This window comes from Parasteatoda tepidariorum, chromosome 4, assembly GCF_982258835.1.
Source record: "Parasteatoda tepidariorum strain Cologne lab strain chromosome 4, Ptep-v5.0, whole genome shotgun sequence".
NCBI classification, from domain to species: domain Eukaryota; kingdom Metazoa; phylum Arthropoda; class Arachnida; order Araneae; family Theridiidae; genus Parasteatoda; species Parasteatoda tepidariorum.
The window spans coordinates 63,926,206-63,948,602 of NC_141758.1; the positions used below are offsets into that span (position 1 = coordinate 63,926,206).

At 31.5% G+C, this 22,397-nt stretch overlaps 1 protein-coding gene across 1 annotated transcript; it reads left to right on the forward strand.

The window, feature by feature from the left end:
• The first annotated feature begins 261 nt into the window (after positions 1-261).
• On the forward strand, positions 262-21,253 carry LOC107438630 (uncharacterized). Its single transcript, XM_016050960.4, has 10 exons — positions 262-397; positions 3,239-3,363; positions 4,603-4,763; positions 6,346-6,444; positions 7,025-7,130; positions 8,754-8,838; positions 11,057-11,105; positions 14,059-14,114; positions 17,421-17,493; positions 20,113-21,253. The coding sequence occupies exons 1-10, from the start codon at positions 267-269 to the stop codon at positions 20,251-20,253; spliced, it is 1,026 nt and encodes a 341-aa protein (XP_015906446.4). The 5' UTR covers positions 262-266; the 3' UTR covers positions 20,254-21,253.
• The last annotated feature ends 1,144 nt before the right edge of the window (positions 21,254-22,397 follow it).

Consider the following 22,397-nt stretch of genomic DNA (forward strand, 5'->3'; position numbering starts at 1 on the left):
GTTAATAGCGAGCGAAGCAAACCATATAAGATTGCGTAGCAATTTTCTGGGGTTGGCGAGCGTTAGTGAGCAGGTGGGCGCAGGCCACTAGTATTTAATTATTACAAAAATTCAATGGTAAAAAAGAAATGAACTTAAAAGAGCTTGGCTAAAAAAGCTTGACAGGAGCTAGATATATGAGTAATTTTTTTTTTCAGATTTAGATTTGCATGAATGGATCTTCGCAAATACATTTTATTTTTTTCTTCACCTCATAGGTTCCATCAATGTGGCTCTACGAAAGGATGATGCAAAAACCATATAAAGAAGTTATAAACTATACACAAACTTTAGATAAATTTGTGCAGAGTTGCGCATATATTTCCACTGGGGCAAATGACCGTCCCATAGATTGCGAGTAAGTCTGTAAAGAAAATTAATTTCTTCTATTTGCAATTTTGAAAAATGTCAATGGGTCTGTTTTTAAACAATCATCTTATGTTAAAAAAATGGAGTATAATCATTGTTGCTCTTTTAATTTTTGAATTAAAATTATATAAAATATACAAGAAAGGAATTTTGTAGTCACTTCTTCTAAGATTATTTAGAAATACGAAATATTAGAATTTAGAAATTCTCCTTCAAAAAATAGCCTATATTTTACCAAATATTTGTAACGATAAAATTCGTCTTTAAAAATAATTTATATTTAAACAAATATTTGTAACGATACTTACAAATACACTATCTACCAATAAGTATTTGAACACGTGTGATAGAAAAGAAAAAAAATTTTTATTCATAATCAATAGTTAGTAGAGCCTCCACGATATGCAATTTCAGCATGTACCCTCCGGGGCATACTTTCCACAAGTCCTTGTGCGACGGCCATCGGTATTTTCGTCCACTCAGCTTGGAGAACACATGTAAGCTTCTTCACCGATTTTGGACGGGTAGTACACCCCTTAATTCGGCGACCCAACTCGCCCCAGAGGTTCTCGGTAGGGTTCAGGTCTGGGCAGGGTAGTCCATTCGATTAACCCCATTGGCACCATACCAAGCCTCGGTAACCCTCGCAATATGACAGTTCACCCATTAAAAATGCCACAATGTAGGAAGCACATTGTTATCCAAAATAGTGCAGTCAGTATCTTGCATAAGACTAATGGCGATGTTGTTCCCTACACAATCTATACCGGCGGAGGACGTGACGTATCTCAGAACCGCAGATATAGTCATTTGCAGAGGTGTCCAAATACTTATTGGAAGATAGTGTATGATGCATTTAAACTCATTACATTTTATCTAAGATTATTTAGAATACAAAATACCCTGAGGATAGGTGAATTCAAATGATGCTCCAAGTTTGCACTGTCCACTGTGCTCCACGTTCGCAGTGCTGGCCACTGGGATAGGCGAATCATGGGTTCAAATACTACTGTTGTTGAACACTAAACATTGGAAATTTCTGTGATTTTCCTCTCCAGTTTAAGCAAATATACGATGGATCCATCCACCATGAGTCCTCAACGATGGCGAATTTTTATTAATGCTTAACCCAGAAATTTCCATCTTTTTTGCATAAGGTTCAACCATAATATCCGCAAATCTAAAACATATCTGCTAATTAGACTGGTACGATCGTCAGTGGCGGCTTGAAGTCCATTCACTCTTAGATCACAGCTTCAGTAAGACAGCTTTGTGCTCATGCTGACCGCATTGTTAACAAATTGTGCAGCCTCATATTTACTTATTTGCAGCCTTACAATGGGTTCATGACCGTCGTTAAACAGCCAACCCAATTTTGGGTTTACGGTTAACGATGTTCAACTCCGTAGACTTGTAATTTCAAGCCCACAGGGGAGAAGACAAGGAATATATATATATATATATATATATATATATATATATATATATATATATATATATATATATATATATATATATATATATATATATATATATATATATATATATATATATATTTATATATATATATCAGTCATATTTCATCATCATTCATTCATATTCGAAATGAAGATAAAATAAAGGAAAATTACAGATTAATGAAAAAAGGGAGGGAAAGAAAATTAATAATAAAAACAACAGAAAGTGGGGGGGGGAATCCGAAAAAAAGAATATAGAATTCTTTTAAAAAATCCGGAAAATAAAAGATAAAATCTTTTCATCAGCCCACACCATTATATCCGCAAAAAAGAGTGCTTTCTAACATAGTAACAATATAGCCAACGAAAAATATATCAATACAATAGTGTGAGGAGCACTCAAAAAAATTTTACAAAAATTACAACAAATAAAATAGTAAAAAACAACAATAAGTAAAAATAACACGTAAAAACAGAAAATAAAATATAAGGAAAAAAACAGAATGAAACATAAAACATAATCAATAAAGCGAGTAGCGGAATCAAATGAACTTACGTGAACTGAAATTTTTTTTAAGAGTGATTCAAAATATTTTTGTAACATGATTGCCACACTGCAAAATATGAAAACAAAAGCGCAAATTGAGATAGAGGCATAACTAAAAGAGTTTTGCTTTAAACTTATTGTTTATATATATATATATATATATATATATATATATATATATATATATATATATATATATATATATATATATATATATATATATATATATATCCCGAAGAGCCATTACATTATGGCCACCCTCCATCTGTAACAATGGGCTCGCCCAGGTTTTCATGGTTTCTAGCCCAGAAACAATGTTTTCATGGGGTACATTAGGACCCATAATCCTCATAGAACAATCCCTGACGTCTGTAAGCTACTTGAGCATAGTTGCAGATCTCATTCACCCCATTCATGGCAACAGTTTTTCCTGCGGGGGATGATCTTTACTAACAGGATAATGCACCATGTCATAAGGGTCGAATTGTCATGGATTGGTTCGAGAAACATTCCAGTGACTTTCAAGTCATGTCTCGGCCCCCAAATTCACCTGACCTTAATCCAATAGAGCATTTGTGGTCTTACTTGGAAAACCAAATTCGTGCTGCCACGCTACCCCCTCGCAATGTGAGGGAATTGCAGGACCAGTTGGTGACCGCTTGGTACCAGATATATATATATATATATATACACCGAAGAGCAATTACATTATGACCTTATATATATATATATATATATATATATATATATATATATATATATATATATATATATATATATATATATATATATATATATATATATATATATATATGTTGCTTTTCAGCTTATCTAACTTCAAGCAAATGATTGTCGGAAGTACTTTAATAAGTGCCAACAGTATATGCTGGACAATAAATACAGTAATAGGGAAGCCTGATATAATGCCACTAACAGTTCCGTCTTACGGAAGTAAGTCTACCAATGCCCTATTTACTTGAATGTTATAAGTTTAACCTCACTTACTTGCATTGATTCATTTGGTGAAACATTTATCTTCTTATTTGAGATATTTAACGTAACTGACCGTTTTAACTTAAGAACTTCTGTCAAAATTATAACTGTCTTCAATCTAATGATAAAAATTATAACTATCTTCAATCTAATGATAAAAATTATAACTATCTTCAATCTAATGATAAAAGTTATAACTGTCATCATTCAACCATCTAGTGCTATTATTTTAAGTGAATCAATGAGTTTGCTGATTAACCCTTGAGAGAGCAAATATCTTACTTAATAGTTTAATCTCAGGAAAACGTTCTTCAAAAATGTCTGGTAATTAAAGAATCAATTCATTTAAGTTTTAGGTTTTCTCTTGCGATTAACTTATGTGCACATAGGTTTTAATTAGTTACGCACAAAAGGCTTCATGGAACGCATAGGTTCAAATTAGAATATTATTTGCAACTAAAAGATTTTAATTTATTCCTCTTTTTTTAGCTTATTTGCCTTTTAAAGAGTAGAGTTAACTTAAAATAAATTATATTATTCATTAAACGGTAACAAACGTCGTCGTATTTAAAAAAAAACTTTTTAAACGATATTTTTAACAGAGAATAATAATAAAAAATTTCTTTGACCGTTCAATTCAAGTTCCGTATCTCGTTTTGCATTTAAAAATCAAATATTTGATTTTACGTTTATTCTTCTTTTAGAAGAGCAAAATAGTAACGAGGGGGAAAAGATGGCGTAGGGTTAAAAACAATTGTTTGAAAATACTAAAACTAATTTGACATTATGTTTCCGCCTCGTTGTATATGAATCGTGTACTATCACTGAGTTTTTTTCAATTCTAGATCGCATTAAATCTCATTCGATTTATAATACGATTTTCTTATAGTTGACCTAGAGTCCTTATACGTAAGATAGTTGCAGAGTTAGGACATACGGGTAACAGTTTGTTACTGATTAAGTACCCAAAAAAATCGTTCTCATACGTACAATACTATGGTATCAGCAACAATATTATTCCACTGAATCTCAAAATCATATGCGTGTTTTTTTTTCGGTGGACAGAATATGTTTTAAGTAATCTTTTGCTCATGTATTAGAACGTTTAGTAGTAATTTAGAAAACATAATTGAAAGATTGAGTCTTGAGCATTAATGCAGTAAATTAGCTAACTTTTTTCAACATTTATGTCTTTAGATTTGGTTCTGAATTTAACAATTGATGAAACGGAGTTTCCATTTTTTCTTCACCCTCCTTTGGCCAAGATATCTATTCACAATCCCAACCAAATTATAAACCCATTCTTTTCCGGTTCAACTATGTTCCTGAATTCTCGGAATAAATTTATTTTAAAAAAGGTAAGCCTTTACTTGTATGCACATTTTTCATATCAACCCATTACAATAAAAATATTACATGCTATTATGCTATTAGACCCGAATATGAAAGACAAAAACCAATTCAATCTATGGTCTCTCGGTTAAAAGCGACCAACAGTTTAAAATATTTTAAAATGAATAAAATCACCGAGTTTTTCTAGAAAGTAAATAATAGATTAACCATAAGTTAGGAAATTATTAAAGAGGTATTCTAATTCATGTATTCATTTTTATTGTTTTGGTTTATTAAGTGACCACAAAGTCTTTAAAATAGAAAATCAAACGCAGAATAAAAACTGCCACTACAAGACTTTGCTTCTATAAGCTTTTAAAAAAATGAAGTCAGATTTAAATGAAATATTATTGAATTTATTATGTGTATTAAGAGTCAATTTAACATAATTATTTTAAGTTATTCAAAATTAAAGCCATTATATTCATTAAATAATTTTCCACAAAGGAATTAGATTTTCTATATAATTTGGTAAGTTTACTGGTGAAGATATAGATCATAATTTAAGCGCATGAACAGCCAGTACGCCTTTAGCTGTGTAATATTTCGGAACATGGAACATTATAAATCTCATTCCTTGCGCGCTAACTTTCCTCAAAGTTTGTTACCACTGGGTTAAACAATTCAATGTATTCTAGTCCCGCAGTGGACTGATCGTTAAGACACGGTTCCCAGCAGATCACCAAAGTCATGCATCAAAGGCTGCGGTCAGTGTGCTGGTGGGTGACCACTTGGATTAGTCTTAGGGACCGAGGGTGTGCGGTATTGAACCTCGTTAAACTCGACTTCGTGTACAGGTCGCCGGGCTACCGAAGCGGGGGTGCCAATCCCTCTGCAGAGGATCAAAATTGTGATGGCATGTCTTCGGTTTATCTTCAGGGATGTTTCCCAGACCGTCGCCAATAGTCCATTGTGCAGCTCTAGTGCGACGTAAATGAGCTACTACAGCAACAACCAAAGTATTCTAAAACTGCTGTTCCTGAAAATACTAAACTGTAACTTTTGGCACTTTCTTCCATTAAGAAACTCCTTTATCAAGCTTGTTATTTTTAATAAAAATGACATGAAAAAAAATTTTCTGTATGATGTTCCCAAAAGAATTCCTCCTTATAATGTTGCGATTATTTTAGGTGCTGTAATTAAAATTGCATTTTTTATATCGGGCAGTAATATTTATTTCCCTTTTAAAAAACAGTGAAAATAAACTTTTTCTTATACTTTACTGATTGAAAAGGTATTGTAAAAAACCACCAAACTTCAGAAGGGTTTTTATTTTCTCATGTAGTCCCTAATAGCATTTAGCAGCAGAGCTCGAAAAGGATAAGTGAATTTCTTAACTTCTTTTTCTTAGTTTGATTTGAAATAATACTTTCGAAGCGTAAATAATACTAATATAGTTAAATTATGCTTTAAAAATTTCTTACTTAATTTGGGGTTCAAAAAATATACTTCAAAAAAATATACTGAGATTTATAATTCGTTTCTGTAAGCATCTGATTTCCTGAAAAAAGTTTAATTTTCTATCGAATAAATCCATACATATTTCAGGTTGTGAAGAATCTTCTTCCCCCACCATATAAAACACAATGCGTGGATTACTTGAAGAGATGGAAAGAAAATGGAGGAATTGGGGCTACAAATAATAAAGTAAGTGTCAATATTTAGTAAAAAAAAGAGTCATGCCTATACCAAAGGTTATTACTGTGAGAGCCTTAATTCATTTTATTTGACCAGATTAATGAAGGGTCAATAAGTTACCAAATTTATTCGCCAAGGCATTGACATCCCCAGATAATCATGATATGCCAAGATAAGGAACGTAAAAAAGACTACAATTGATTATAAGATAGATTATATAACCTTCGTCATTGAAATAAATACAGTGCTATGAAAAGTAAACCCTTAATATATATTTTCAGAATACGCGTCAAATATGAAATCAAAAAGTTATAAACATTATTGATTGCTGATGGAAATTTAAAGCTGTTTCTTATAATCTAATTTTTAACTACGCTATGTTCCCCTGCAAGAGTAGTCAGGATCCAAAAAAAAATTTCTCTCTGCTTTTTCGATGTAGTTTTGTAAAATTTTGATCACTTTTTTTTTTTTTTTTTGCTTAAATATTAAGTTGTGACCCCAAATAAGTATGTTTTTACTTCATTTATGAATAGGATTCTAAAGATAAAGAGTGGTAATTAAGAAACACCTTGTATTATTTTTTATTTAGGAATGCATGGATGAATGTAAGATAAGGCTATCTCTAAAAAGATTTGGTTGTGTAATCGACGAGCTAAGTCAGATTCCCAATCAAGAATTACCGTGTAGTGTAGTAGGTAAGTAAAAATAATTCGCTTTTGTCACAACCTACTGTACCAGTTAATTTGATCACCTCTGTATATTGATTACCTGTCGAAAATTGATTTTAGTAAGTATCAAACTGGCAATATAACCTGACCACTTGTCTGAGTGGGCAATCAACATGTTGTCCAACTGGTGTAGTTTTACTCTGTTTTCCTTTGATTACCTGAAACATTATTAAACCATTTTTTATGTGATATAACAATTTAAGGATTTTATACATGCCGAAATTGACAACAAAAAAACGCAGTAAAACTTGTATAAGTTAGGGTAAGAAACAATTTGACGGTCTACTTAGACAAATGGTCAGCTTTTAAAGCAAGAATTTAACTATTTTTGTCAGTTTGGTATTTGATCTCTAAGGTCAACTTAGACAAGTGATAAACAAACAAATTTGTGTCAATTTAACAGGATTAATTGCATTTCAGAAAGAACAGAAAGTTCAAGAACATACAAGCAAATTAGACTTGACACCCGGTAGCTGAGTGGTAGCGCTTCACGCTGTCGTACTGGAGGTCCTTGGTTTGATCCTCGGATCGGGCAAGGTTGACTCAAACTTTCATCCTTTTAGTGGGTCGAAATAATGTGTACTAAGCATGCTTGAGAAATAAACACTAGGGGTTCCGCGTTAGGCTGATCACACAATTGGAACATCTGCTCTCGCACCCCAGAGCCCAAAGGTCAAGAAAACTGAGCTGGGCACAGTAGGTCTTGGCCCTCTATGGGTTGTCGCGTCATTGAGTTTAGTTAAGAAACGTCACCTGTATTAATAAAATTAGTTAAATATGAAAATGCGTTCATTTAGAAGTTGTGTTTTTAAAACTATTGATCAAAATAATTCTTCACGATCTCACAAAAATCCTTCTTGAGTTGAAAAAAATGTAAAAATAGTTGATATTTCGGTTTTTAAAATTAAAGTACATATTTAAACTTTATACTTTAATAATTAAGATGAAAACAAGCTATTAGATATGGAAATCTAATTACTATTTCCCAGTTAAAAAACTATATAAAAGTTTAAAAAAATTGTTTTAAAATTACTATTATTACCTATTTAAAAGATATCAATTAGCATTTTAGTGGGATTAAGATATTTAAATTATAAATTTGTCATTATATTGTCGTAATTATTATTTTTCTTTTATAATAGTAACTTTTCAAACTTGTTTTGACAGTTCTTTATAAATCCAATTTTAAAAGGATTCTAATATGAGTAATAAATGAGAGCGTTTAGATCAATTAAGTCTTTGAAATTGATAAATTAGTTCGCTATAAAGCTATAAATTGATAAATTTAAAGTAAGAAAAAGATTTATAACAATGCAAATTCGAAGTAGCAGAATGAAACAGGGCTGGAAACTAAGCCAGACATAAAAACGAAAAAGAGAAGAACAACGAGAAAAGGAACAAAATAGTCGAAAACGTAACTAGAGTAGCAAAAATTAATGTAACAGTAGCAAAAATTATATGATCATCTTAAGAAGATAAACCACTGAAAAGATTTGTTAAGCTACAAAAGTTGTTGCAATGTGATTCATTCTGTTGCATATGATTAGTATTTTTTTTAAAAGAAGCTTTAAATAGTCTAATTCTTTGCAGGTCTACTTGTTAAGCAAACGTTTAACAAAACTGACGAATTGGAAGCAGCTGAATGCATCAAACAAAACTGTGGATCCGCTTGCTAGTAAATATATCGACTATCATTTACATTTATATTACTCATAAACTGCTGTAAAGTTTTGGATAACTAATTTGTTCGGAAATCCCACTCGAAATTATAGTTTTTAAAAATATTTAATTTAATTTTTGTATTATTTTTTCTAAGAAGTCAGTCATTTTTAAGAAATCATTCATACTAAGTGTCATTCCAATGGATCCGGTTTAAGATGACTAACATACTGGCCAGCTAACATGATAAATCCTATCTACTAGAAGTTTAAAGCTATCTGTTGCCTTGGAAATAAGAGTAAAACAATTTTCATAAGTGTGAATTGGGTATAATATGAAAAAAGCACAACTACTTCCACTTACTAGGAATAACATTTACCTTTTAGTTTAATTAATTAACTGAGTTTTAAATATGTTTACTAAATTCATAAACTTCGGTAAAACAACAATATAAATTATTTCCAAAGGAACTAGACTAATACAATTCCAACCTGGCGAGTAGCGACTTATAAATAAGACACTTCGTTTGATGCTTTTATCAGGTTCGCAGAAAATGCTGTTTACTATTTAAATTTAGTAGGAATAACACGATCTGTGACGTAGGTTATAGTATACCCAATTAAACAAATTATGTGATTCTCCTTATTTACGTTTGAACGAATCAATTAACTCCATATCCTTATTCGAAGGGATTTATTATCTTTATTAACCGCTGTATCCGCCAGTGTGCGAGTTGAGTTGAATTCTCGTAAAAGCAGTATTTTTTTTATTATTTTATTTTTTATTTTGGGAAAGAGAAACATATTTTATTCATTATCGAAACAAAAAGTATTCGTACCATCTGTTGCCATAGCAACGACGTACTTATTTAATAGAAATTATAAAATTTTAGGGATCTCCATATCAAACTGATTAATGTTCCCCTAACGCTGTGCTTCCCAAACTGATGACTTTTGTGTACCCTTTCTAAATTTTTCGTAACGCTGTGCACCACTAATTTAAAAATTAATGTATTTTTTGCTATAAGAAATTGCACAAAAGTTAAAAATCACAACTGGCTGTTGACACCACTAATTATTAACTGTTCACTCTGCAAAAAATAACCAATAGAAAAATACGTAATTGTAAATTTTTATGGCTAGCTTTGTTTTCATTTTTAAATTTTCGTTTGTTACAAGATATTTCGCATGAGAACGCGTACCTCTGCTAAACTGTTCCCATACCCCTAGGGGTACGCGTACCACACTTCGGGAAACACTGCCCTAACGCAATCTAGATGGTTCGAATCGCTCGATACCAAGTTTTCCCAATGTAGAATGTGTCCTCGTTTTTTGGCAGCATAAAAAATTGGTAAAATGGTATGAAAACAGAAACGATTCCACTAAAAATAGTCTTTTTCAGAACTACGAGTAAATATGGTAAAATTTACCGGGATTCTTGGCCAATGAGAACAACAAAAAACATGGTATTTTTCAGCGAAGGGATATGCTTGTAAATTTTGGTAAAATTAACAATAAAATATAGTTTTATTACCATGCTGCTTGGTAAAAAATTTGCATAATTTTTCATGATACCTTAAAGTATGGCATAAAAACCATTTACATGATTAAAATTACTTTTCAGTTTTGCAATTTTACTAAATGTGTGGCGAAAAGAACTAAAATTTTGAAAACCTGAATTTCCAGTAAACCGTTACTTTACGAACAGAAAAATTATTAAATGAATAGTCTAAAAACCATCTATTTTGGTTTTATTTCCAGAATAATGATTTGATACCAGGATAAAGGTTTCTTTACGGGAAATTTTATTACCATACAAGTACGGTAATTTTACCAGAATGTTTTTCTACGAGTGTAAAGTAAATTTTTCGTTTTTCGTTTCTTTTAAAATCTATTTTGATCAATTCCCTATTAAATAACTTCCTGCCCACGTGCCTTTTAATTGGTTCTTTGTTATCGAAATTATCTTATTTTATTCTAATTTTATTTTTATTTTTTATTAATAGTTGAAAATTTTCATTTGAGTGAGCAAACAATTTACCCTAATTTTACGATTTAGTGACAAAATTAGTGAGCTTATCAAGTTCGTTTATGTATTTATATTCGTCTAAGTAAATATATTTGCATTTAAAGTAATTTGAAAACTTCCTAAATTGAAGCATAATATTTTTACTTTTATTAAAAATAATTTCTTTAAATATTAACCCTTTTTACTGTCTATTTTCTTGTTTCTAGTGAAGAATATTATGAAATTTCTCAAAAGGTGACAGAAAGTCATAATACGGTAAATTATGTAATATTATTTTTCTGATAGTTTATTACAGTAAATGTACAGTACGAATTGAAGCGTAAATATTTTCTAAGCGTAGATTCACTCCATCAAATTTTTGCCATATACTTTTTATTCAATCTGTAAATTTATGTTGACATTAACGTGAATTAATTTTTTACGTAGCAGAGATATTTCAAAAACTCTTTTCACAATAAAACCTGCATTTTTATAGTTTGTTTTAATAGTGTGAATCTTTAAGATGCCATGCACTTCTTTTTTTTTTTTTCAAAATTTGCTGCCGAATGAATATTTTTGTAGAGGAAATCGCATTGAACATTTTTAAGATACTAGGAATGCTTTAAGAATAAGTTTCACAAATTTGCACCACAAAACTTATATTTTTAATGCATTAGTACTTTCTACCAAAGTCAGTCTTTAAAATTCGCCATGTAGTGTGAATTTGGTTCGTAACCTTTTCAAAAATTGCATCATACCATAAAGGAAGAACCAAATGGATAAAACTTAATTTTTTTTCCAATGCCGGGCTGGGGAATGGCCTTCATCATACAGACATCTGAAGCGCAGAGATGTTGGCTACTTTTCCAGGGGTACCATATTAGGTGGGCCAACACTGCTCCCACAATAAGAACAGATAGCACAGAGAAGGAAAGAACATCCATGCCTTGCCCGGGATTCGAACCCAGAAACTTTCTGATGCAAGGCCAGTTCCCCACACAGACTGGTCGGCATAAAACTTAATGTAACTTTGATGAATTTTAAATTTGGATCCTTTTTGTGTCCACTTTAGTTTGAACTATTTTGTTCTTTTTTTATTTACAATTGCACCTTTAAATAAACATGTGTCCTTAAATTGTCGAAATTATTACCACCAAAGATCTAAACTTAGTTACAAAACTAAAATTTAAAAAAAAAACAAACTATTTTCTAATTAGAACTAGCATTAAAGTTCGAGTTTATTAATAAAACAATCGAATACCACTGTAAAAAGTTTGTAAAATATTTTTTAGGTAATTCAAAGAGATTCATATTCAAGATTACTTTAAGAAATATACTCTGAAGAGTCAAAAAAACTGGTATACCTGCCTAATATCGTGTAGGAAGCCGAAAGCCCATATCGATGATGTTTCGTTGAATGGTTCGCACGCTGACACTTGTTGATGGCCCAGCATTGAAATCTGGCTGCAATTTGTGGAAGGGTTGCACGTCTGTCACGTTTAATGATTCTCGTCAATCGTCGCTGAGCTCGTTCTTGCATGATCTTTTTCCGACCGCATAGATGTCGTAGATTTGATGTTTTACCTGATTTCCGATACTCACGGTATACTCGTGAAATGGTCGTACGTGAAAAATCCAAATTTCACTGCTATCTCGGATATGCTATCTCCCATCTCCTGTGCGCCGACTATAACACAACGTTCAAACTCACTTAAATCCTGGCATTGAAGCAGCAGTAACCGATCTTAGAACTGTGCTAGACACTCGTTGTCTTATATACGCGTTGCCGATTGCAGAGCTGCACTTTGATTGGTTCCATACCCCCCTTTATTTGCATACTCATGCCTGTACCAGTTTTTTTGGCTCTTCAGTGTAATACGCAGTTAATTACAAAAACCTTTAGTTTCACACAATTTCTTTTATTAATTATTGAAACTTATTGCACGGCATCTTAAATAATTAATAGATAAATATACCTGTTTTCATTCATAAAGTAACTCTTACTTTAAATAAATAATCCCAAGTAACTAAAGCGAAAAGATATTACTTGGTTAAATAAACTTCGTTAGCTTCAAAAATATCAGTTTGGAAATGACAGTTGATATATTTCAATCGCTCAAAAATGTTAATTGAAAATGGAAACCTATTTTTAGGTACTTGAAACATGTCGACTGTTATTTCCAATCAGTATATTTTTGAAGAGAATGAAGCTTTTAATCCTTTATTTTGCTTAAAAAATCCACTTTTTTTACAAGATCAGTGTGTTACTGTCCCTTTATCCTTTAACGATGAAGCTTACTCCCCACCAGATTCAATAAAGAACGAAACACTAACGCCTTAACATATTTATTTGAGTGGTAATGAAATAATATATTGTAATTAATTAAAATTATAATAATTAAATTTAGCATTAAGTATGTAATTAAAATTAATATTAATTATATTATTATTTATATTATTAATTATATACTTAAATTTAGTTAAATTAACTGTAAAAATAGCAACCCTAAGAGCGAAAAAATGGTATGTTTTATTGCTATATATTGTAAAATCGTCACTGACCAGCTGACCCAATTTTGAGTTTATGACTACCAAAATTCAACTCCGTAGCCTTGTAATTTTGAACCCAATTCAGAACACAAGAGAACTCTTGGATCAATTATAGGAAGAAATTTTGCTTTCGTAGAAGACTTTTGAATGGAAATTATCCACATTAGCGTTATATTAAGGGGAAAACCACGAAAACCTCCCACGGTTAGCCCCGCGGTACACTAATAGATGAACCATCTACCCTGATTTTACGTCAGCGCTGTGTTCGGTACGAGACGGGTGCGGAATTCGTATCAACCAGCCTTCGCTGGGATTCGAACCCTGGTCACCTAATTCAGAGGTGAGAGCTCTATTCATCTGAGCTATCACGGCTCTTATTGCTATATATGGAGCATTAAATGCAGTAAGTTTAAGGGGTATGCCTTCTTATAAGGCGATATTAATCCATTGATGGTTAAAATTTTATATTATTCACCCTTCAGATTATACTATGTTGTAAGACTTTCTTGCTTAAGTGTTATTTGCCCCTTATTAAAAGAACAACCGAATTATGATATGATTTAAATAAGTATGTAAAAACAATCATTGCTTGAGTTATGTTTTAATTTTGACTAATGTATTTAGTTGTTTTTTTTAAATACAATTTCTATAAACTATATTTTCTCTATTTTTGTTATAGAACAAATGCTTAGAAAAACACTATGAAAGACAGAAGAATAATAACATAAAATTAAGGTAAAAACTCAAAATAATCATTAAGTATTCACTTTTTCAGTCATCGGATATTAAGTCAGTCATGGGTGAAAAAAATCTAAAATGTCACTTTTTTGTTAACACTTCCATGGTTTATCTATATTTGTTTGTGAGGAAAAAAACATTGTTTTAAAAATAAAACTACGAAAAAATTTTTTAAAAGCATATTATCAACGTACTCTAAATTTCAATTGTGACAAATGTGTGTGTGTTGTTTATTCCTCTGATTTCGATAGTTCATATATTAAGGCAACTTTTAACATTTTGTTATTTTTAAAAGCTTAATTTTTCTTTACTGAATAATACCCCATGAGAAATATTTAACCAATTTTTTAACATTTTGCAATGAAAATAAATAGTGTGATATATCTTTTTTTCAAAACAAGACCCTTTTACCACTAAAACAGTCTAAAATAGTTTACTGTTTAACCACGTGTCTCACACTCTACTCCGTTGTAAGTTAAGAAAAGACTATTGCAGTATAGGATTTAAGTAATCATCCGCAACTGCATATAGTTCTGTCTTATTTCGTCATCAATTTCTACAAATATTCTTTTAAAACGTAAACATAAGAGCTTTTAAAAGTAAAACACTGTGGATAAAAATCCAATACGTTTTATCTTCTTAACGATATATATCACAGAATTATTAAAACGCTGTGCAACGTCATTTCAAGAGTTAGCAATGTTGATATACGTTCGCGCTGGGAGCTTGGCATACATTTGGCGTTCTCCTAGATCAGGGATGGCGAACCAATGGCACCCGACACAATATTTTGGGCACGCCACCGATCACAATTGTTATTGCACTATGAATTGTTATTACACAAATGTCACACACTATGAAGCATATGTAACAATTAAATTAAAATTCACAAAAAACAAAATAATAAACAATTATTAATAAAAAAATTAACAATTAATGCTAAAAGAACAATTAATAACCATAAAAAACAAGCTAACAATAAATAACTAGCAAAAAAATCAACAGTCCTGCTTAAACTAATATCTTACAACCTAATATAAGTTATTTGTCATTTAATCTGCAATAACAGAAGTCCCACTAATGTTACTTTAAGTTGAATTATGCGTATAACTGAAACATTGCAAAATGTATTTTCTTTTCAATGTAAATAAAGAGTTTTGAGTTGATAGTATTTAGTATTATTATTTTCCCAATAATCATGAAGTCAAAATTATTTGACGGCACGTCTGTGATTTCATTAAACAATTTTTTAGAAAAAATGGCACGTTGGTGTATAAAGGTTCGCCACCCCTGTCCTAGATGCAAACATTCTCTCTCCATTGAGATAATAGTTTTTTTTTTCTGAACTTGCAGAGTATCTCATTATTTTGATCCTCTCGTTCAATATCACTTTGTATTAACTCTAATTTAACCTACAAGAAAGTGGAAATAAATAATTCGATCCGGACATTATACTGAATAGCCACATGTTTAAATTGTTCAAGTAACAGTTTTAGCATGAAAATAATAAAAAGATTTCACTTACGCAATAAGTTAATTCGGAGTTTTTCTACTGGAGTGCTCCTGTGTATTAAGCGACTTCTAGTTACCGATTGACAGTTCTTAATATTAAAAGGAAAGTTTCTTAGGATGAGACACTTCTTAAAATGAAATTAGAACATAGAAATTATTATTATTATATCTAATAATATGACTGCTGTAAATTCTTAAGCATCTACGCCAGGGCCTGAGTATCACCTAGGCCCAATAGGTATGGGCCTAGGGCCCACAATTTCTGAGGGGCCTCGAAAATTAGTAAAGTGTCTTATGAAAGGTGAGATAGCTTTGTGTTGGTTTAAGTTCTAAATAAAAAATATTTACAGCTTACAATAAAAAAAAATTCAGCTAATCAGTGACTTTTAGCAAAAATCACTGATTTCAATTGTTTGTGGTCACCAAACTATTTTTGTTTTGATATAACATTGTTTTATTGTTTTATATTTTGCTTTAATTTATAGATACGTAAACTTTATCTTAGAAAAATAATCTTCAACTAGGAGGCTTCGCCCCCTGCTCGCTGGCGCTCGCCAACCCCCGGAACTGCTTTCGCAGTTCATTTCGGATTGCTTCGCAATCCGATTCTCGCTTTGCTCGCTCATTGGATACGTTCTTAACGTCTAGCTTTTGTATACTTTTTTGAACACTGAAGTTCCGAAAACTTTTCACTGTAGAAAATTCTAAACCTGTGCATTTCAATATTAATTTGAAATTGCAAACAGTTCACATATTTTTCTTAATCACACTATTCTAAATTTCAGTTGTTGAGAAAAGTAACTGTTGTAAGTTTTGTTTTAAAGTCTTTCCCACCGAAGGGCTAAAACCATGTGTTGTAAAACAATATGAAATAGTTCTGAACGCCGGATGTAAAGCATCGGCTTCGATGAAGATAGTTTTGTGAGAATTTTTTTGATAATTCGGTGAGAATTCGCCCGATTAGACATATGATGCTCACTACGTGCTCTTGCGCGCCGAAGCCCATCAATTAAAAATGAAAACTGTTGCCAACGCGAGAAAAGAAATATCATCGGTTTCATTGATACATACGTACGTATTAGCGTTTTATATAATATAGATTATCTGCTTTCAAAATTTCTTAGAATGTTTATCTTGAATCATGCAGTTCAATAGATTCTTTTGTATTGTTAGGACTAATTACTCAAAATATTACGTAAGTTTCAGTATTTTAATTTCGAAATATTTTGTAAGGGGTCCAGAAAATTTGGTGGGCCTTAGACCTGAGTTTGTCTTGATGGGTCCCTGGATCTACCAAGTTTGAAAAACTCAAAAAGGGCTGCAATGTAATCTCAGAAAACCAAAAGGTTAACAACTCTGCAGAATCTAGATAAGGTGTCCTAGTAAGGAATAGTGTCAAAACGTACTTAAATTCGTAATCTCTAATTGAAGACTCTAATTGAATCATGCTTATTTGTAAATGACGTTATGGCAAAATGGGATAGATTGAACATAGCTAAGTATTATCCGGTGTTTAGTTGCAAATAATACACTTAAATGACGAACTTAGAAAGTCACTATGGTGCCAAGAACCATAATCTGAACGGCTTCAGGCTTTTTATATTTTCTCAGCTTGGTTCATACTCTTATCTATGTTTAGAAATAGAAGATTCAAGCTTCATAGCAATTTTTTTAAAAAAGAATACTATATTTGCTTCACGTTTTATTGGATATAGTAAATTTTCTTAAATGCACTCAAATTATCAAAATAATTCACTTTCTTTTTGTTTCATTTTATTGCTATTCTTTCAGAAATATTATTACAGTAGAAATTGACTTGAATGGTATGGAAACAAGAACTTACACGTACAGACCGAAATTTGAGGTAAAGTTCTAAACAAAGTATCTTAAGAATCTAGACAGCTATTGGTTAATATCCATAGTTAAAGTGTTCGATTTTTGTCTTTGAAAGTTGGAACTTAACAACAGAGAATTCAAATGAGCTAGAACTAGCACACATTGAAATATTATGTATTTGAAAATTATCTTATTTATATTTTGCTGTCTCAGCAGACAAAAAATGTGTTCAAAAGATGCCCACAGAACTTCGGTTGATTCTCTAAAAACATACGAAGCGTCGCATGAGGGTAGACCGATAGCAAAACAGGCTATACTAACATTTAAAAACTCCTGAAAATAATCCTATAGCATGGATCTTATGGACCGGGGTATTAATGCATTATAGTTAATTGCAAAATCTTATATATTTGTAATATATAAAGTTATATTTTATGGATTAGAAAATTTTAAACTCAATTTACTCGAAATTGTGCTTTTCTTATTTGCTATATCTCTAACAAGTACAATTTTCAATCGATTTACTTCAAATTTTGACATAATGTTCTTAATGAATATAGTTTTCGTTCCACGTAGGGATTTTTTTAATTGAGTTGACAGGTTTTGAGCAATTTACGAAAATGTAGTTTATTTTAAGTTACTTTTTTTAACAAAACATCACCATTTTATGGAAAAAAAATTGATTTTTTAAAATCTTATGTGCAACGAAAACTGCATTCATGTAGTTTTAAAGAATATATACGTTACCGTTAAAGTATATAATGCAGTTATTTCATAGCATACCTAGTTATTCCATAAAATAACTGATCGTGTCCGTTAAAGTGTGTAATATGTTATTAATTTGACACTTTAACTAGTTATTCTATGAAATAACTAGGTATTCTGTAAATTAACTAATGAGAGACAGTTAAAGTGTAAAATAAACAATTTATCTAAAATGAAATAACTAGGTATTCTATAAATAAACTAATGATAGACAATTAAAATGAAAAAGAAGCAATTTATCTAATTTATGCAGCGTATAAATGGTATTTATGGAAACGTACCATAAAATCATTTGTTACAACAAGGATTACTAAAATGACACTTGGAATTACAAAGAACATTATTTCTAAAACAAAAACATTTTTTGTTAACACACTGGGTTTTACACGAAAATTTTTTTAAATCCCTGACCAGTACCTAAACTTTGAGCTGTAGCAACCAACAGCAGCGATATTTCTACATCCGGTACTTCTTCGATTTTAATTAATTTTTGTTCGCAGACACTGAACTGGGATTGGGAATATAATTGTTTTATGCGGCCGTTTCTTGTGCCCAATTGGAAAAATCCTTCTTCGGTTATTTTTATGATGATAGCTAAAATAGATTTGGCATCACCTTTTCCTCTGTCTACTTCAGGCACTGGGATACGAACGGTAAACCCCACAGAGGCTTCAGAATGAGATTTATTCGACATTAATTTCATCTTTTTCGCTTGAATTTCTAAACATTTTTTAGACTTTTCTCTTTCTACTTGAACATTAAGTTCATTAAAACACAATTTGCAGATTTTTTGCACAACTTCAACTTCATCTTATTTTACACTTTAATGGGCTGCAGATCGTTATTCTATGAAATAACTAGTTAAACCATGAAATACAAGAGAGTTTCACACTTTAACAGACACGATCAGTTATTTCATCGCATAACTAGGTATTCTATAAAATAACGGATTTCATACTTTAACGGTAACACATATAATGGATTTAAATTTGAATGATTCTTTTAAAACTTATGAATTCAGCAAATTAAATATAATTTAAAATAATAAGTTATAAACGTTGTATTATATAAGCGCTAATTTTTTTAATTTTTGCATTTGTAACATGATAAAATGAAGGTTAAAATATAAACAATAATATTTAAAAAAAATTAAGTTTATCACAATCAATGAGAAATTAATTAAAAAATCCTTCTTTTTTACAGACTTTCACTGTGTTGTTTCCCCTTAATTTGAAACAAGCCAATTTTTTATCTTATGATGGAAATTGATAGCTATTGCTTGCGCTATTTTATAAATTTAACAGCTATTATTAAGGCATTTGGCTAAACATGTAATTCATTATTTATAGTCCCACAGTGGACTGATCGTTAAGACACGGTTCCCAGCAGATCACCGAAGTCAAGCATCACTGGCTGCGGTCAGTGTGCGGGTGGGTGACCACTTGGATCAGCCTGCGTAGGGACCGAGGGTGTACGGTATTGGTCCCCGTTAAACTGTTCTACCGTAAAGTGCTCGACTTCACGTGCAGGTCGTCGGGCTACCAAAGTGGGGGTGCCATCCCCTCTGCAGAGGATCAAAATTGTGATGGCATGTCTTCGGATCATCCTCAGGGATGTTTCCCAGACCGTCGCCAATAGTCCATTGTGCAGCTCTAGTGCGACGTAAATGAACAACAACAACAACAATCATTATTTATAATACCACCTGAAAAAGAACAACTTTTGAAAGCCTTTTTTTAACTGAGACAAATTCCCATGCACTAAGTTTCATTTTTAATGGTTTCGACTGTAGGATGGTTAACAATGAGTTCTTTAATTTCGAATTCCTTCTTTTTATGGAATGTTTAAAAGCATATTCATCAACTTCTTTTTAATATTTCAGAGCATAGAAATCTTCAGCAACTTGGGTGGCTATATTGGACTGTGGCTAGGTATATCGCTTATCGCTCTGTTTGATTTTCTGGAGATGATATTTCTTGTCATTATGTATCCCTGTCAGAAGTTAATGGAGAAGAGAAAATGAAAAAATACACCAATCTAATCTAATATCTTCATTATTTTGAACCAATTGTTATAAAAATGCTGTTTAATCACAATGAATTTGATGTTTAGTGTAGATATATTATAAGCTTAAACTTATCACCATGCTTCATACATGTCTCTCTATTTTACCATCCTCCTCGTATAAAACAAAGTGTTGAGATGCATATGAAATATAACCTTTACATCGAAAATTGGAAGTCTTTCTATTTCTTATATGTTATTCAAAGACAATCAAACAGGTTTGGTTATTTTTTAATCTCACCTTTCACATTATTGTTCATCAAATTTCGAAAATGTTTCTGTTTTTTCCTTGCTCAAATATTAATCTGTAATGCCTGATGTGCACTGTTTTTTTTAATTTAATTTTATTTTTAGTAAGGATTTTAAAATTTACATTAAGGCCAGAACACTATTGTCTTGAAAAACACTATTGTCTAAACAAATCTTCAAATTACTTAATATTTTAGGGGAGATTTTTTCAAGGGTTCACTGCTGCTGTACTAAACTGCCTCAGTATTTCTGCATGAATCATTGGTGTTTAAAAAGGAATAATTTTTAGAAAGGTATAATTTTTAGAAAGGTATAATTTTTAGAAAGGTATAATTTTTAAACATACGATCTAAAAAGGAAAATGTTCGACCAAATTCATGCATTTGACCACTGTATGTTTTGAAAACAGACAGGAGGGATGTAATGAGTTGTTTGGCAGGGTGTTAAGGGAATTTTCTGAATATTAGCATCACCCATATAAATCTAAGGTGGATTCATCAGTGGGTGGAATCATTCAATTGGGTAAACGCAAACATTGGAACCAACATGTTTACAAACCAATTAATAGAATGTTCCAAAGGAGCGCAGCCATGACCGTGTCTAAAGGTGGTTATTTTAATCAAGGATAGATATAAAACAAAGAAAAACTGTTGTGTATACTAAAATATGTATTAAAATATTTTTTGCCTGAATAAATGATTATATCTGTGCAAGAATTTATTACACACTTCAGATACTTCTGGAAATTGAAAACACAAATGAGCGTATGGAAGTTAATGATAAGTATTATATCTTATAAATATGATTTGAAAACTAAAAATAAAGTACTTAAAGGAACATCAGTCGACCAAGTGGTTCAATTTTTAAATAAACTTACTGGTGGCGGTTTCTATGCAAAGATTATTCTAAACATTTCAAACTGCTATAAATATTGTCATTTAAATTTTAAAGACTTTGATGATTGCGATCTTGTTATTTTTCATTTTTAAATAATAACAATAAACAAAACATCGAAATTTAAACGTTCTTAATGTTAATTCTAAGGAGATGTGCTAAAATCTAAGAATCACCAGGAAAGCATTTCAATGAAACACTCAGAAATCCAACAAAATCTAAATTTATAAACATATCGCTGGTTCAAAACTAAAACGACACTTCTTCACTGACTTCTCATGTTATTTGAATGAGAAGTGATTGCAGAAGTGTCGTTTTAGTTTTGAACCAGCGATATGTTGACGTTTTTATACCGTCAAAATCAGTTTTGCTCTTGGTACTAACGTTCGTTAATAATTCCTCTCCTGCTCGTAAATAAAAACTGTTTTATTATTTTAAACGGAGAGATTATGTCCTGATTGCCGACTAAACAACTGACGTGTATACGCAACAAAGTTCACGTTAAATTCGTCTTGGTTGAAAGTCCTCTCTTTGGCTGTGGTGTGGAAGTTTGGAGATGTAACTCAGCCTCTGTCCATGTCGTCTGACTGAGAAAATATTAAGTGGCTTTTCATGCATAGAACCTGGAAAATGGAGCTAAGGACAAGCCATGGCAAGTGTAAGTGTACAGCATTAGTACGATGTAAATAAAGTACTGCTAATCTAGAGTCCACCCTGTCAGAGTGGTATCACCCACAAAACGCTCTGTAGCGTGGAGGTAGCGGGTTCGAATCCCGCGTTGCCCTAGATGTGTCTTCGTGCTGTCCTTCTCTAATTTGTATTATCTGCTTTCTATTTACCAACGACTTGTGAGCCGTACATATGTAATTGAGCACACAAGCCAGCATGCTATGTGTACCTGTAAATAAACTATTACTCTACACATAATTAACTTTTCGGGACATACGTATATCATGAATG